At 46.3% G+C, this 18,717-nt stretch overlaps 2 protein-coding genes across 3 annotated transcripts in view; one reads left to right on the top strand and one right to left on the bottom strand.

The window, feature by feature from the left end:
• The first annotated feature begins 228 nt into the window (after positions 1–228).
• On the top strand, positions 229–3,923 carry LOC143115451 (retinoschisin-like). Its single transcript, XM_076277507.1, has 6 exons — positions 229–283; positions 902–927; positions 1,056–1,275; positions 2,888–3,029; positions 3,260–3,455; positions 3,771–3,923. The coding sequence occupies exons 1-6, from the start codon at positions 229–231 to the stop codon at positions 3,921–3,923; spliced, it is 792 nt and encodes a 263-aa protein (XP_076133622.1).
• A 2,282-nt stretch (positions 3,924–6,205) lies between these two features.
• The window catches only part of LOC143117039 (cyclin-dependent kinase-like 5), a 57,630-nt gene continuing 45,118 nt past the window's right edge, over positions 6,206–18,717 (bottom strand). Inside the window, exons 12-19 of one of the 2 annotated variants that reach the window (XM_076278487.1) lie at positions 17,508–18,672; positions 15,262–15,369; positions 14,032–14,137; positions 13,634–13,760; positions 12,696–12,801; positions 12,042–12,164; positions 10,223–10,384; positions 6,206–8,227 (exon numbers count right to left, since the gene is read on the bottom strand). In XM_076278487.1, coding sequence (XP_076134602.1) covers positions 7,844–8,227; positions 10,223–10,384; positions 12,042–12,164; positions 12,696–12,801; positions 13,634–13,760; positions 14,032–14,137; positions 15,262–15,369; positions 17,508–18,672 — 2,281 coding nt within the window. In that variant the 3' untranslated portion in view covers positions 6,206–7,843. The remainder of the gene's footprint in view (positions 8,228–10,222; positions 10,385–12,041; positions 12,165–12,695; positions 12,802–13,633; positions 13,761–14,031; positions 14,138–15,261; positions 15,370–17,507; positions 18,673–18,717) is intronic. The other variant, XM_076278488.1, reaches the window with a different exon arrangement.

The raw sequence follows: 18,717 nt of genomic DNA, 5'->3' as shown, positions 1-18,717 counted from the left end.
TCCCAAAATCAGGCAATCAGCATATCATTAATCTCTGCGGTTATCTTTTCATCGTGCGGTTATTCTGCACTAGATTGGCCAAATTGTAGATGAGCAGCTTTGGGTGTGGTTGTATTGAGAGATAAAGGGTATTAAGAGAGGCAATGGGAGCTCTGTGGATTATTCTAATCCAGTGCGCTCGCCTCAGCCCTCAGCGCAAGTCCTGCCGCATTCAGGCCTGGGGCAACCATGAAGATCAAGACAAGACGAGTGGCTCTGTTGGCTATCCTGCTCTTAACCCAAGGTATGTGTACCCATCTGTGCGGTGATCCTCACTAACGTCAGTGGCGGAAGTGTGTGCAGAGGCTCAACTGCCCTCCCTTTGGCCTAAGGATGGCCTTAAGATAGACCTGAATGGATCTGTGCAAACTCTTTTGCTCTCTGCTCCTCTTTGTGCTATTACTGTCGATAGGTCTCCATTTTGGTAAAGTAGTGGGTCTGCGGTTGTGGGATTTGTGTTTTGTGTTTATGTTTTTGTGATTTTTTGCCCTGTAATGTGATTAAACAGGATTATCTGTGATTGTTTAAGTAAGCAATGTCACAAGTAGTTTTCAGTGAAAAGTTATTGTGTGTGTGTGTGTGTGTGTGTGTGTGTGTGTGTGTGTGTGGGGGGGGGTATTGATATGTGTCTTTTCAGTTTGTGCGCATAATTTAATGCAGAATGATATATGTATATGCACATTGGTTGATAATGTGATGTATATGTCAATAGCTTTTTGTCAGTAAAAGAAAAATTAAATGTCTCTAATTGCCAGATGGTGCTCTTGTGACGTCTGGTTAAAAAGTGCTTGTCATGTTGTAATGTCATTGGTTCAGTCCCTCTTTCTAACTGTCCTTGCATGCATTCTACTTACCGGCATAGCGTTAATTGGAGTTAACACTCAGGAGGTAAGAGCTATTTATCCCTTTGCTCTCTCCACATATCTACCACACTCCTGTTCTAGCACCGTCTTACCGACTTACTCACTTGAGGCCTACTGGTCATCATTGGTTATGTGGGTTTGTGTGCGTTACAGGAGGAAGAGCAGGAGGAACAGGAACAGGAACCGGAACCAGAGCAGGAAGAAGAGCAAGAGGAGCCAGATATTCAAGAAGAGGAGTCCATCGAGACTTGGACAGGAAGGGCCTGCACGTGTGACTGCGAGGGGGGCTCCCCGTCTGGGATCCCCACCTTCGCACCCATCACTACTGTGGCTCCGCCCCCACCCTCCCGCTACTTCCTGGAATGCATGCCAGGTGAGCGAGCCCTTGGCGTGAGTGAGTGAGTGAGTGATCTTGGCCTACTTAAGCCAATCTAGGCAAGCGGGGTGTCTGTGGCACACCACTTGGGCATGCTGCAGTAGGCAACAGCTAGGATGGTAATAGACCTCTGAAGTTTGCCTACAAAAAGGACCCAAAGCTGCCATATTTGCCCATATAAGGACAACCAGGTATCATTTTTGCCTATAGAAGGAAATCTGGATCTTCTTATACGACAAAGATGGCAGCTTTGGGCCCTTTTTGTAGGTGGACTTTAAAGGTCTATGGCATCATGCCTCTGTGAGTAGCCTAATGCACCTTTGCACAACCACTATTGTTTTTAACCTTGAGTCACATATGCACATATACCTGGTATTAGCATTTGTCTGTACTCTGACATCTATGCACCAAAGTAATCCCGCTGCTTAAACTAAGGCATTGTATTGGATGGATAATAGCTATATGCGCAGTGGTTCACCAAAGGGAACATGGCAGACAAGCTTGATGGGCACTGCCAATATACTCTGATCCCTGGCATCACATAATAATCTATAATCCAAATATGCCTCTCAGGTCATTGGATGAGTAGGACTGATAAAGAGGAGATGGAATAAAAGCACTGAACTGAAAAGGAGGAGACAAGATGAGGGAAATAAAGCAAGAAGGCAAGACAGCATGGCAGAGAGGCTGGGTGCCAGCAGCTAAGCTCATTACTTGTGCAGCAATGTGATGCACAGATTACAGGGCTGAAAATAGGGCCTGTCCTTCTCCCAATCCCAAAAAGAAAGGGACAGAAATAAGGCTGGCACGAGAGCCCACGTGAAGAGCAAATGGCTCTCAAAAATGCTCTGGTTCACCCCCACGCCACCTGCTCTCTGATAACTTGATCTGAAGCGAGGGAAACGTGAAAAGAGAGATTAATGAATTATCTGCTGCCTGCATGATTTATGTTGTGTAGTCATATAAAAGATAACAAATCAGTAATTGGCTTTATTGTGCTGTAGTTGCAGGATAAACCTGAAGGAATGCAAAGCAAAGTAATAGTTGCCAGTAGCTTTGGTTTATGTGACTGACTGCTTGCCCAAAACTGATGAACAGTCATTTAGCTTTCTTTGCCATGACCACTGGTGATACTATGTACAACTGAATGTCATGGCAGTTCAACTGTATCTTATATGTAGCACCCAGCCACCCAGCTGGTACTTGGACCACATGCCGTCTCTAAATAGCCTTTAGAGGAGTCACTCCAAATCCCGCTTGCCATGAAAACATGCATGTCACCAGAGCATACACTACTCACACAAAGTTAGGGATATCTGGCTTTTGGGTGAAATGTAATGTTTCAGTACAGAAAGTACATGTTGGACATGCGCATTCAAAAGTTTAGAGAAGGTCACATTAAGTTAACCTGTAAAGGTTATAGTGGATTTTAGGTTCATTCTGAAATTTCACCCGAAAGCCAAATATCCCTGACTTTTTATGAGTAGTGTATCTTCAACTACACAAAGAAGGGGGACACTGAAGAAAACTCTGAACTCTGAATCTGATTTGATTTGAATAATACCTAGAGAGGAATGGCAACGATCTCTGTTTTTCTTTTTTCCTTCAGAGTGTCCATACCACCAAGCCCTCGGCTTCGAGTCTGGCGCAGTGACTTCCGATCAAATCAGCTGCAGCAAACAAGAGCAGTACATCGGCTGGTTCTCTTCCTGGACTGCTGAAAAGGCTCGTCTTAACAGCCAAGGCTATGGGTGAGTGCCAACTCTTACACCATCTGAGCTAATGGACTTCCTTCCACAATACAGGGCGTCAGGGACACTAAGGAAATTAAGGTCAGGTTCAGGTTAAATTTAGGATTGTTGGGAACTGGGAGATAAATGTAAATAACCTATGCTTATCTAGAATAGACTGTAATGATCAAAATGGAAATGCACATGGCAAATTTACATTAAAATCTAAATGCCAACTTTTCTTTTCCAAGGTGTGCATGGCTTTCAAAGTTCCAGGACACCAGCCAATGGCTCCAGGTTGACCTAAAGGAAGTGGGTGTGATTTCTGGCATCCTGACCCAGGGCCGCTGTGATGCGGACGAGTGGATAACCAAGTACAGCGTCCAGTACCGCACAGATGAGAACCTCAACTGGGTGTACTACAAGGACACAACAGGGAACAACAGGGTGAGGCACACCGTCAACTTAAATAGTGACAGCTTTCTTGTAGTGAGTCATTTCATCGTTTCATTCAAAGTACTAACAGTACAATCAATCAATCTATTGTTATATTGCTAATGCTCTCTTCTGTACTTTCCAACCTGTGAAATCATCATTGATATCCATTCATCATCCACATCATATCCACTCCGCAACGAATAGGTCACACACATGACCCTTAATGTTCCTACCAATAAAAGCATTAGGAGACTGTTCTGCAGGTTTGTTGAAGGGATGATGGGGAGTTCTAAGTGTTCTCATGGGTTCTTCCTGCTTCACCAGGTGTTCTACGGGAACGCAGACAGGTCCTCAATGGTGCAGAACTTCCTGCGCCCGCCAATCGTGGCACGCTACATCCGCCTGCTGCCCCTGGGCTGGCACACGCGCATTGCCATCCGCATGGAGCTGCTCATGTGCCTCAACAAGTGCGCCTGAGCTTCTGGAAGCTTCTGAGGCCCTGGTCAACCAGACCTGATTATTTACCTTACTCTCCTCGTTCCCCTGCCCACAGAAAGAGTAGTGCTAACAGCTAATCGTGTCCCCTTGTCCCCTTCTTTGTGTTCCCACCTGTCCAACACCTACTCATTTGGTTTGTTACTCTAAAAACATGTGGCCAATGGTGACAACACACTTGATGTGTTGGGTTAAAAAGAGCTTTTAGATGGGGGAAGTGAACCATTGAAATTCCATTGGAAGAATGTGCAATGTTAGTTATCCTGGCCATGTGTAACCCCTGGATTAACCGGATGAACGGGATAAAAGTGATGAGACACTTTGGCGGATAGAACATGCAGGTGCTATACATTCAATGAACATGGCCAAGTGAAGGATAGGGTGGACAGACTGTAGCTTTATGTGTGTGGTTCTCTGTGTGTGCCCTGTTTGTGTGTGCGTCATCAAGAGTGTGTGTGTGTGTGTGCGTGTGTGTGATATGTGGTCCTAACTGTACTGTGTATGTGGTGGTGTATGTGATTACTGCTTTGATGCGTGGTGGTGAAATAGAGCTAAACCTCTTCTGTTTTCCTGCAAAGTGGTGGTGTCTATTTTCTACTTTTCTGTGAGTGTACAAGTGATTACTATTCAAGGGCAGTCATGTCCTTCAATAAACCAACATGATCCACACACTTGATCTTCAACTGTGATTCTTCTGTATCCTAATGTAACAGAGTTTAAGGACAATTTTAGTAAAGCTAGCTGTGGTGTGTGCAGTCTGTAAGGGTTTAAATAGTGATATCATTCCAGTGTTTGAACTGTACTTATCTTCAGCTTTTCGATTTAGGACTCTAATTCTATACTGGATGAGCAGTGCATGAACAACCCAGTTTTTTTATGTATTATCTAGGCAGTCAGGTGACTGCAGACCCTCTCCCTATCTGGTCAGTAAACTGAAAGTGACTGAAATGCAAACCTGAACCAATAGTTGTTTTTTTTCAATTATGGACACAGACAGACAGACAGACAGACTGACTACCAGCCCCTCTGCCCCCATCTGCATCCATTACTGCTGAATGCTGACATATGGATGGATGCCACTGTGCATAGTTGCTGAGAATGCTAAGCAATTATAATCCTTTTGCATGGCAGAGGTTAGTCAAACAAATAGCATGTAACGCCACATAGCACACAAGCACAAACATGGAGCAGCTATTATCATAGCGGCTGATGTGAACCTGTTTTTTAAATGGCAGCCATGCAGGAGCCCCCTGAGCTATCTCATTAATGTTCAGCCCCGGGCGGCAGCTGAACATGAATATTTATCGTTTACAGTAACAGTGTTATAGATGCTAATTGGCTCCACTAGACAAAGGTCCTCTGTGTAGGACAACTGCAAAGGGGTCGGGTTGGCTGCATTCTGACTATATGAAGGAAATATGTGTGTTTAAAGAAACACATTGTAGGAATTCCCCTGTCGTGCTCTTAACCACACAACATTACATAGCGCAGTACCAGGCATTTCGGGCATGCATCGACAATATACTCCATTCTTTGCACTGTAAGACTGTGTCGAATCATCAAATGAGTTTGAAGCTGATATTTAAAGGTAAAAGAACTTCATTGTGTGCATTGCTTTAATTGTGATGTAAAATATAAGGGTGAAACCATTTATTCCAAAAGACCTCCAAAGATTGTGAGGGAATGTGCGACAAAGAAGAACAAGCTTTTTCACAGTGGGTATGTCTGGGTCAGTACTATATATTGCAGGTTTTATTGAGAGTCACTGTCAGTAACAGATGTAAATATAAACATTGCTGTATAGCCAGGTTGCTGATAATATACCAATGAAAACAAGTGAACTGTGGCAACAGACCATACTGTACGTTAAAAATCTACCGGTATGCTACTAGGTCATGTCTGTGTCTTCATATAATAAAACAACAAAGGTTTCAATACCTGTTTTCATTTCATTGTGGATAAACCATTTTTATAAATATTACCAAAGACATGTTCTCACATTGGTATTAATATAATACATGTTTTAAAATCCCAAATAAAACATTCATTCCATTACGTAAAGTCAGTGACAGGTGGTTTTGCAGTATGTACTTTCATCAGATGTTTTTGAAGTTGATCTGGGATATACTGTATGTATACTGATTATGTTCTATACCAGACAAAAAAATACAATACAAAAGTTTGATTGCAGATAGCCATGGGATCTGGCTATGTGAGACTCCCCCCCCCCCCCCCCCCCCCCAACCCCAACCCCCCTTTTTCGATAGATAGTCATCACACTCAGCTGAGCTCTGACTGAACTCTGACCACAGACTGGGAGGGATGACAAAAGTCCATTAACTGAGCATGTTCATGTAAAGTGCACTATTAAGGATCACAAAGTGAGATTTGTTGTTTTTGCCAGGCTACATTGTGTAGACTTTGTTTTGCTTGTTTGTTTGTTTGTTTGGGATAACTCCATTCCAGGTGCAGAGTCCTTCCATCTGACTGCGGATGCCCTCAGCCACAGACTGATATGATGCCAAAGGCTTGAACACGCTGGGATAACTGCTGTACCTAACCTCCTCCCAGTATGAGTTGCTTGTAAACCTGACCAAAGACGGAAAGCCCTGCCTAAGGGATCTTCTGTGACTATCACAGTTGGTAACTGGTAGAGGCTTTATGCTGGTCTTATATTAACTAAGAGGGACTAGTACAGAAAAAAAGCCAGCTCTTGTGGTCAAATGAGTTACTCTAAACTTGGGGAATGCCATCCCTGATGTCTAAGATATTACAAAATAAACAGAAATTATGAGCATTTATCTTTGTAGCAGCGCCCTTTTACAATTTTAAGGTTGACAAAATGTATATATAAAATTGCCTACCTATAAATTTGTTTATATTAAAGTTATAGTTTTTGTCATATGTTTAAATACCATCTGATTGCTTTACAACGGAATAATACCTTACAATGATCCATTATATATATACTTTTATAGCACATATAATTCATAGCTCTTATATTCTTAAAAATACAATAATATATCTCTGTATCTTACATATCTATGACGTGTAGACATGAGACAAATGAAACCACAGTGATGACTAGGGACACATTTGAATGGTATTACGGACTAAAATATCTCAACAATGGGAGGATGCTTTTTTAACTTGCAATTACAATTTTTGGCCAAAGGGTGGCTCTAGAATGCAACAGCACCACTCTTGCATCACTGGAACATCAGGTAGAAAACGCAGAGGATGACCTTGATGTGTTCTCATTAATGGCTGCCCTACACACAAATTTAGAAAATCAAACCAGCACAGTAAATGTGGCTGTGTGTCACAATCAAAAGAACTGGTGTCAGCGAGGGAGAGCGAATGGCCAGTTTAGTTTGGATGACCAGTGTAGGGGAGGACATCTACAGACAGACTGCCTTAATCTGCCCAGAACTGAGAACAGGCAAGACTATAACACAAAGTATGTATATTTGCGGTGATAATGTCTTTAAAACTTAAATACTGCATACACATACCATTAAATACTCTTAATGAAATATATAACTATAATGCAGGATAATGCAATATTTCTCTCTATTATGTAGAAACTAAAGCTTTCACAATTATACTATACATCTTAGATTGTCATATAAACATATGACATATACATATACATATATTCATCATCTGTATCATATTTATTTTATAACAAAATTATAATAAGAATAATACATAAATAATATTACAAATTCTATCAAATATGGAAGCTTAAAAAAAATTAAGACATTTATTAGACCCACCATTTCCCTGCATGAGTGCTTCCCAATACCATCAGTGGCTCAGAGGCAATCTATAGGATACTGTCATTGTCATCCAGGACAGCAGGGGTCACTGTGGGGAGAGTAAGATAATGGCTCTGTCCCTTAAAGAGCTGTTTCTTTCAGGTCGTTAAGGTTTGGCATCCGCGAGCGAGGGGGCCGGCCGAAGCCGTGGCCGTTCTGGCCTCCCTGGGCGGCCAGTTGGTCGGGGTAGGGGTTCCCGTCGGCGCGGCCCAGGGCCGAAGCGTGCCAGCTGGACTCCAGCTGCCCCGGGAGTGGGTACACGGCCTGCCGGCTCTTGGACTGCGATGAGACCCCCACCCCTCCTCCGCCTCCCCCCTGGTGGCCACTGCGGGCCTCGGCGAAGCCCCCGCTCTTGGAGGAGGGCGGGTTGGGCAGTGCCTGGAAGCGCAGTTCGGAGGGCACATTCTGGTTTGACGAGGAGCTGGACAGATGCAGGAGCTTCCTCAGGGACCTGAGAGGCTGATTCTAAACAGGAACAAGGGGAAAACAAACACGTGTGTGAGAAACCATTTGGCCAGAATCATTACTGTGACTCATGACAGGCAATATATTCACAGTTACAGATACGGTATACTATCTACATAATATTTACATAAACAATGCTGAGACATCTGGCTCTTTCTTCATACTCTGAGGTATCATGAACATTTTGGTCAAATTTAACCAAGGTAGAAAAGTCAAATGGTTGTTCTCATCAATGAGCAAACCATCCCTCATTATGAAATACCATTACATTCGTGGCACTGTCTCCATGATGTGGCATGGTGTGAATATTGTATGTTACAGTAACACACCTAAATTAGTTTGCACATTCAAGATTCAAGAGTAGTTTGCATATTATAACCAGAGACTTTCTAATGAGGAGACACAGCACTCAAAAAATCCTCCATAGAAATGCATGGGGTTAGTTTGTAACACCAATATAGCAGATGTCTACACATATCCCACCCCTTCCACGGCAAAACATTGACATGTAAATACTGAGCCAATCATGTGTTGTGTTGTGAATACATTGAGCCAATCATGTGGTGTGTTGTGAAGACATCGTGCCAATCACATGTTGTGATCTCGCTGCTGGAGCAAGATTGGTGTCGTGTACCCTTATATCCTTATTAGCAATATGGCCAATCACATGTTGTGATCTCGCTGCTGGAGCAAGATTGGTGTTGTGTATCCTTATACCCTTATTAGCAATATGGCTGCAGAGTGGAGGGACTTGCCTTAAAGGACTTTGTTATAACACCGCCAACTGGTGTATGTCTGTGCACAAGTTTGACATTCTCTACCTGACAAAGTCCACTGGCTTGGATGTTTTCAGCACCATATTCATTACTTGCAGCAACAACTCCCCAAAGAGCACCAGCTGAGGAGGGCAGAGCAGAGTCTGTCTCTGTGAGAGGTCCATCATCAGCTATCGGCTGACCATGCAATGCTGCTGACACACACTCTCTGTCTCTTACGCTATAAAGTCTGGTTCAGGTGGGATCTGAGCAGGCCTGTATGTGTGTGTGTGTGTGTGTGTGTGTGTGTATGTGTGTGTGTGTGTCTGTGTCTGTGTGTGTATGTGTGTACAGTACACGTATACATGTGTATATGTGTACACGTATACGTGTGTATATGTGTACACGTATACGTGTGTATATGTGTAAATATTTGTATGTGTATGTATTTCCGTGTGTGTGTGTGTGTGTGTGTGTGTGTGTGTGTGTGTGTGTGTGTGTGTGTGTGTGTGAGTGTGTGTCTGTGTGTGTATGAGTGTACACATATACAGTACGTGTATACTGTATGTGTATATGTACAGTATATGTGTATAATATGTATATGTATTTGTATGTGTATGTATTTCCGTGTGTGTGCGTGTGTGTGTGTGTGTGTGTGTGTGTGTGTGTATGTATTTCCGTGAGAGTGTGTGTGTGTGTGTGTGTGTGTGTGTGTGTGTGTGTGCGTGTGTGTGTGTGTGTGTGTGTTTGAGTGTGCACAGTGATGGAGCCAGAGGAACACACTCCTACACAGTGCTCTTTCAGCCACCTCCAGCTCTGCGGCTCTGTCTCCGCTAGTCAGCCCACACCTTAGTCATCGCTCGCTGTTTACACAGGAGCAGGGAGGGCCTCAGCACTGCTCCCCAGACACGCTGCACAGCCAGTGCTCACAGATGAGGGCTGACTCCGGCACCAATCTAGCCCACATCCGGCACATTCATGACAGATGCGGTCCAGATTCAGGCAAGATTTATGTTGGATTTATGCCGCACTTGGGTTTACCAATGGCAGATTCATGCCTGATCTGGTGATATCAATGGCAGATTTGTGGAAGATCCATGCTAGATATGGGCTAGATTCATGACAGATTTTTGCTAGACCAAGGCCAGATTTTGGGCATATTTGCTCTAGAATAAGCCTCTATCTGTTAGACTCTGCTGTCAGACATTGTTTTTCCTTTAAAGGTTAGCAGTCGCGGTACCTGAGGAGGAGGTTCTGTAATCTTCTCAATGTTCCACTCATCTCGATCTTGCTCCAGGTCGCGATCGCGGTCTCGCGTCCGGTTCCGATGACGGCTGCTTTGGTGCGAGGATGACCTGACTGACTTCTGCATGACCACAGGATCCGGTCCATCGGTTGGGACCTGGCCAATCAGATGGCAGATAGATTAGACAGACATGCAACGTGGCCCAATGGCAGCACTGTCTTAGCCAACCGCTTCAGAGCCCAAACCCTACATACCCCATAGACCATGAGGAGAGGGTACTACAGCACAGCCAATGGTCACCTTGTTCTCATTAGCTCATTCTTATTCGTAGTGTGGTTGTTCTCTGAAAAAGTACTGTACAACTCCCACACTACTACTCCCATTTAGAAGACGTGTTGGATCGTTTGCATTCCCAAACGGTTGAGTTAGCTGCTGAATTCTGACAGAATGGTGCGGAATGAAATTAATCGTTAATCAATTACAAGCACTGAGTGTGTGCCTCCGCAAAACTGGAACAGCACTGCTGCTGGGACCTCTCGAGGGTGGAAATATACTCTCAATGTCACCGCGTGGAGGAGTAGGCAATCTGTTGAAGCTTTCCGCTTTGCTATCGCACTTGGCCAAATCATTCGGCGAGAAGAGTAAATGACTATTATTATTATTATAATATATATATATATATATATATATATATTTCCAACCTGACAACAGTCTCTCTCTGTCGTTTAAGCACAAGACAAGGCAATCCACCCCCCGCAGCTTGCTTTCTGACAGAGTTCCCCAGCTGAGGCTGATCTGAGGCCGGGGGAAGTTATTAACATGAGAGGCTGAATGAATCTATTCTGGCCGTTGCCACTCGTTGAGGCCCTTCCTCCCATCATCCCCCCATCGTCGATCACAGCTGGGTGATAAACGAGGGCAGGGAGCCTGGTAATTGGCGAGAATTTTGTCTTTCTCCTCCCGAGCTTAAAAACCATACCATTTGTGCAGTAGGCGCCCGCTCTTGTCTGAGGCTAAAATAAGTAAACTTGGAAATTGCACTTCTTCTAAATAATTCACTTAGACCAAGAGGCCATTTAGTCACTCATGACTAATTGATCTGGCAAAAGACTTGGCACACTGGATCTACAGCGTGCAATCAGTGATATTTTGGGTTGCTGTTTAGTGGCTGATCATTGCTGTGGCTGTAGGACACTCCCTTCTCTGGTGAGATGTTGCATGTCTGTGAAGGCGACACACTCTGTGTGCTTTTTTAAAAAGAAATGTATGTAAGCAGGCACTGGCTTCCAAATGGCCTCTGGCGTCATGCAAACGTTGTCCTGGGTGGACAATCAATAGATGGAAACCACCGCCCACTACCACCCAACCCTAGCCTCTGTTCACATGCTGGAGGAGTCAGTTGAGATGTCACCACCCACCCTGTCACACCACCGGATGGCCCCTGAAAAAAGACACTCCACCAGATCCACACAGGCTTACCCTGAGAGTGCGTTGGCAAAATACAGACGTATAGTCAGAGAGGTAAGCTCTTGGTAAGCACCAGGTCTTTATCCATTGGCAGCAGGCATGGCTAATGCTGCTTAGAGTGCCCTATGCACTTGCAATATGAGACAGAAAGCTATCAGAGCTGTCTGTCTGTAGGGAAGTGTGGGAAGCATGTAATGGATCTGGTGGAAATATTGCAAAACAAAATTGATTTTGGGAGAAAATAATGTTGATTAATAATGTTAGTGGCATGCAATGGCACTGGATTGGCGGCACTAGTTTAGGGCTGGTTAATGGAACATTGATTTTTATGAATGACCAGATATACCATCGGTGAAGACACTACAGGGAGCACTTTCATAGAGGAGTTATGCTTTAAGTGACTCTTTGAGTTAAACAGGGGGAAAAGACATTTCTTGATGATGGGACTCCGTCCGTCTACGACGTCAGCCTGGAATACAAGAGGCACAAGATGCATGATGGGACATTTGGACAACAAAGCTGCAGGACAACTAGACACCAGACAATTTCCCATCTCACAGGGGGGTCTTGACATGACATGACATGAGTAAAGCATGTTTCAGCTACTGACTGGTGGGTACACTGTGGTATTGCTAATTTACATCATACACACTGAGACAACGCACACACACAGAGCATGTAGACTAATAGACAATAGCACACAGATAGCTAAATGATGTAAAGCTGGGCTAACGGTGGGAACAATTGGGAGAGTGACTGGAGGGTTTTTCCTTGTCTTGTTTGTTCGTGTCTTGTCCCATTCTGAGATGTGCCGTTTTGATTTGATTCTTGCTCAGACTTGTATGAGGGACACATAAACATACGCCCGCATTGCACACGCGTGCACGCATGCACACACACACACACACACACACACACACACACAGACACACACACGCATGCATGCAATCACGCATGCACACACACAAACACACACACAGATGTGCATCTGAGTACCCACCGTCTGGGACTTCTTCTTCTTCTTCTTTATTGCTCTGAAGAAGCCCTGCTTCTCTTTCTCTTTGGGTGGCTCAGGGGCGTTCATGCTGACAGCCTCCGGTCCCGTCCTGCACACATCAAACACACAACACACACTTGGCACGGGAGCCAAGGGGGGAAACCAGCTAACCCTCTAAGGAAATCAGAGTCCCACAGAATCCCTCCTCAGCACTTTCTTGTACGGTTTTGTTTACATTCAATTAATCTTCATAGACATGTTGGACCTTTGCTTTGTCATGCTTGTTTTGTTGTAAGCAATGTAGTTTCATTCCACTTAATAAATTACATTACATTTTTCCACTGAGATCTTACACACACTCCCATACAATCTTACAGTATCTTACTAGCTATTATATATATGGTATATATGCTACTAGTTCTAGTAGTCCTAGCAATAATACATACTACAGTGCTTGGGTGGTGTATGGGTAGAAGGTGCATTCAGGTGTCATGGTTACCAAATCTTTAACACACAATTGTGATTATGAGGTATAACATCATGTATGATTATTTAAGTAACACAATGCATAGTCCAGGTTTGGGTCAAATATCCGTTTCAGATTGGCATAACTCAGAGAGGGCTAATGCCCAGGACTATACAGGGCTAATGTCTAAATGCAACCCCTTTCATGACATTTACACTGTGTAACACAAGACAGCACAAGTCTGGCTTTTCAATTAAACATGGTCACACCAAGTGCATTTAACCCCACCATCTTTAAGTTAAGTAGTATCTCTTTCACCCTATACCTTTCCTATGCTGTCCATACACCACACACTCTACTACAGTATGTAGTGCTACCTGAAATGGCATGGCTGGCTAGTCATACTGTAGAGAGGGTGGCCCCTATATTAGTGCTTGTACATTTCTGAGTCTGGTGGGTTGGCTTGTCCACTCACCAGGGGTCAAAGGCAGGCTGGCGTTTGGCGTGGTTGCTCATGGAGCTGCTGTCCCCTCCGGTCAACCCCGAGCCACGGTTCTGGTTCCCACTGTCATGAAAGGAGTTGTCCGGTCGAGGAGAGGGCACTGTGACCCGAATGGACAGGGGAGACATTATAACAACGTGCCTCAACCAACTCAAGGGACAGCTCAAGGAACAGCTCATAGAAAATGCCAATTAAAAGAAGATTCCGGAAAGAAAATATATGCGTGCATGTGTGTGTGTGTGTATGTTCGTGTGTGTGTGTGTGTATGCATGTATGTGTGTGTGTGTGTGTGTGTGTGTGTGTGTGTGTGTGTGTGTGTGTGTGTGTGTGTGTGTGTGTATGTTTGTGTCTGTGTGTGTGTGTGTGCTCACCCCTGTAGAAGCTTCCCACCCTGCGGGGCATGGACTCGCTGTAGATCATGCGGTTCTCCTTCGAGGAGCCAGTGTCCTCGGGGTGCTGCTCGTGGTACATGCCCACCTGTGACATCAGAGAATGAAATACTGACACACACACGCACACACACACACATACTCTCTCTCATGCACACGCTGCTCAGCTGCTTACCCTTTCTCAACTACAAAGACAGGCTGGTCAAGGGAGCAGCATGTGGCTTCAGCGGTCAGATAAAAACCCAAATGCTTTCAGAGTGCTTTCATTACTACATCATTTGTAGTAGCGTAGTTCCAGAAGCATTTGATTTTTCCTTGACCATATGAACTTGATACAGTGTTTGTGTTTTGCTACAGTGTCTTTGAAGCAGAGGGGTGGAGGGTGGCACAGAAGAAGGGAGGAAGGGGACTACGAGACAGGGGAGACACTCTTTTCCATGTGAATTAATAATGAAGTCAAGGGAAGCTGAGATCAAAAGAAGAATGAGGGGAAATGTGCTGAGCCCACCTCACATGGCTGGGATGGGATTCCCCCTCCAGGATTCTCCACTACATTACTCTTCCATTTAAAGGACCCTTACCATAACATTCACACATCCACTCTCATATCAACAGTTTTAAAGGACCCCTACCATAGCATTCACACATTCACTGCCAGTATCACCAGTTTTAATAAACCCTTACCATAACATTCACACATTCACTGCCAGCATTACTAGTTTTAAAGGATTCTAACCATACCATTCACACATCCAGTGCCAGCATTACTAGTTTTAAAGGATGCTAACATAACATTCACACATTCACTGCCAGCATTAGTAGTTTTAAAGGATGCTAACATAACATTCACACATCCAGTGTCAGCCTCACCAGTTTTAAATAAGCCTAGCCTTACCATAACATTCACACATTTACAGTACTGACAATATCACCTGTCGCTGTATTCTGGATAACTGGGATATTAGTAATCACACTTGTGATCACACTGCTGTTTCAGCTATCAACAAGGTGCAACAGCTAAGCAAAGAGCAGAGCAGAGAGAGAGATAGAGGTGGGGGTATACACAGTATGCGAGAGTGTGTGTGTCAGGGGGGGGAGTAAGTCATGAAAAAGACAGACAGAGAAAGAGTGGAGAGGAGAGAGAGGAATATCGAGGTGAGTGCTGGCAGGTGGGAGGTGGGTGGAGGAGTGAGGTGACTGGCTGACTCGGACCTCGCTCTTCTGGCGCGGGGCGTGAAAGGAGGATGTGGTGTTGTCCCGCGTGGAGTCCCTGATTAGGGGCCGGGAGTGGGGCGCGTCGGAGGCGAGCGGTGGCTCGCTCTGTCAGCGGAGAGATGAAGCAGCAGTGGCAGCGGCAGCCCAAGCACAGAGCACACACACACACACACACACACACACACACACACACACACACACACACACACACACACACACACACACACACACACACACACACACACACACAGACACACACACACACACACACACACACACACACACACACACACACACAGACACAGACACACACAGACACACACACACAGACACACACAGACACAGACACACACACACACAGACACAGACACACACACACACACACACACACACACACACACACACACACACACAGACACACACACACACACAGACACACACACACACACACACACACACACACACAGACACACACACACACAGACACAGACACAGACACACACACACACACACACACACACACACAGACACACACACACACACAGACACACACACACACACACACACACACACACACACACACACACACACACACAGACACACACACACACACACACACACAGACACAGACACACACACACACACACAGACACACACACACACACACACACACACACACACACACACACACACACACACACACACACAGACACAGACACAGACACACACACACACACACACACACACACACACACACACACACACACACACACACACACACACACACAGACACACACACACACACACACAGACACACACACACACACACACACACACACACACACACACACACACACACACACACAGACACACACACACACACAGACACACACACACACACACACACACACACAGACACACACACACACACACACACACACACACACACACACACACACACACACACACAGACACACACACACAGACACACACACACACAGACACAGACACACACACACACACACACACACACACACACACACACACACACACACACACACACAGACACACACACACACACACACACACACACACACACACACACACACACACAGACACACACACACACACACACACACACACACACACACACACACACACACACACACACACAGACACACACACACACACACACACACACACACACACACACACACACACACACACACACACACACACACACACACAGACACACACACACACACACACACACACACAGACACACACACACACAGACACAGACACAGACACAGACACACACAAACTCACAGGAGAGACACACAAACACATAACATACACATTTGCACACATATAGACACACAGATAAACATACACACATGTATACACATACACACAAACAAACATGAGAGAGCATAGATAAATTACAAGCGCAAAGGCACAGATATATGAGCAGAAGAAGAAGTGTGACAAAATACAGACTTGGATTTGCCTCATTCAGAGCAAACCCAACTCTGTTACATACAAAACCCTGCTACAAGAGTTCTAAAACATCCAGCATTGACTCCTGTTCTATCCAGTGGTTCAAACACATTGGCTCCAGGAACTATCATGATGCTGTTTGTATCGAACCTTGCATGGTGAGGCAGTGTGAACAGCTACGGCTCTGTGGGCAAGATCACCTGGAACATAAATAGCCTCTGTCTCCATTGTTAGGATGGAGTGAGTGTGGTGGCAGAGCTCTCAAACACAGTGCTGGAAGCTGCAGCGGTGCTTTGAGCCGCAGCTCCACGGCTCTGCTCTCAGGCCCACATAAAAACAGCAGTTACTGGACCAGTGGGAGCAGAGTTATGTAGTTTAGAGAGAGAACGAGGTAGGGAAAGAGATATAGAGAGAAAGAGAGAGAAAGAGAGAGAGAAAGGAGAGAAAGGAGAGAGATGAGAGAGGGGGAGGGGGAAATGGAACAGAACCCAGGGAGAAGGGAAGGGACAAAGTAAGAGAGAATGAGAGAGGTAGAGGGAGTGCCAAAGAGAAATAATAACCAAAAGAGGGAGAGAGAGAGAGAAAGAGAGGGAGAGGGAGAGAGAAAGAGAGGGAGAGAGAGAGAGAAAGGGAGAGTAAGTTGGAAAACATGAACATGAGCCAGGAGTAAGAGAGAGTGAGGGAGGCAGTGTGGGTGTATGACAGTAATAATAAACAGGAGGAAAGGAAGAGGAGAGACAGACCCTGCCCATGTCTTCACCCAGGTCCTCTCTGGAGACAGAGCTGCCCATATGGCGGGGCAGTGTGCGGTGTTGCAGCTGAGGCGAGAGCAGCTGCAGGCTGCTGGCTCGGACTGGCATGCCCTGCCCAACTGCCAGGCCTCCGCCGCCACCGCCACCGCCACCACCACCACCACCGCCACCTCCGCCGCCGCTGTCCGTGCCATGGGGACGTCCTCGCTCGCGCCGCACGTACATGGAGTGGCGATGGGGCCGCTGCTGGGAGGAGAAAGGGCTGGTGTAGCCCAGGCCGTAGGGGAGCGCCGCCTCGTGGGGCGCTGAGAGGGAGTGGCCGTGGCTCCTGCCACCTCCTCCGGGGTCCAGGGCGTCGGGGGATTTGGAGTCCTCCTGCTGCTGGCTCTTGTGGCGCGACGACGAGCGGCGGAAGGACGAGTCTAACGTTCCGCCCTCTCGCTCTCCCTTGTTGCCGCGGGAGGACGAAGAGGTGGAGGCGGCTGCCGGGCTGTGTCCACTGCGGTCGTTATGGCGCAGGGAAGGGCTACCAGGCGCGGTCAGGCCCTGGTGCAGGTCTAAGCAGCTAGCGGGGAAGTAGCGGCTAGGTGGGGGCTCGTCCGGGATCAGACGCGGGTCACTCAGGTTGCCAACTGACTTGGCGTCACTAAGCATGCCATGGCTCTTGGAGAAACTCAGGAACGACGAGGCTTTCCTGTCGCCTGAAGAGGACAGCGCTTCCCCGTAGCCATGTCGACCATGCTTTTCACGGTCCCCCTGCAACGTGCCGGTCTTGCCCTCCACAAAGGAGTGGCGATTCTGCGAGCGTGAGCCCATGGACTTGAGGTACTTGGCCCCCGGTCCATCAGCAGGCTTGCCGGGGCCCGGTCCAATGTCAAAGTCGGGGTCCTTGGAGCCTTGGAGCATGTGAGGCAGGTTGCTGTGGTTAGACATGGCCAGGTCTTTGCCGCAGGAGGCCGAGCGGTTGAGGCTCTGCGGCTGGTAGCTCTTGGGGTGCAGCGTGGGGCTGAGGCTGGAGGCGGCGGCCGAGGGCACGTTGCCGTTCAGGAATGCCTCCGAGCTGCCCGGCGGGTGCAAGTCCTCGTGACGTGGCAGGCTGGAGCAGTCCCGGCTGTTGGAGCGGTGGTGACCAGAACTTTTCGACCCATGACTTCTGCTGAACAAAAGAGAGAGAGCAAGAGAGAAAGAGAGAAAGAGAGAG

The sequence above is a fragment of the Alosa pseudoharengus genome, unplaced genomic scaffold (assembly GCF_046254945.1).
Source record: "Alosa pseudoharengus isolate Yale_2024_CS ecotype anadromous, Long Island Sound unplaced genomic scaffold, YU_APseudo_1.1 YU_APseudo_1.1_scf_11, whole genome shotgun sequence".
NCBI classification, from domain to species: domain Eukaryota; kingdom Metazoa; phylum Chordata; class Actinopteri; order Clupeiformes; family Clupeidae; genus Alosa; species Alosa pseudoharengus.
Note: the sequence above shows the minus strand (reverse complement) of the source record. Positions and strands in the feature narration are given on the sequence as shown.

Coding starts and splice junctions, on each gene's coding strand:
- LOC143115451 (XM_076277507.1), top strand. CDS start 229: ATGAAGATCAAGACAAGACGAGTGGCTCTGTTGGCTATCCTGCTCTTA. Junction 284..901: donor TATCCTGCTCTTAACCCAAG/GTATGTGTACCC, acceptor TTACCGGCATAG/CGTTAATTGGAGTTAACACT. Junction 1,276..2,887: donor CTTCCTGGAATGCATGCCAG/GTGAGCGAGCCC, acceptor TTTTTCCTTCAG/AGTGTCCATACCACCAAGCC.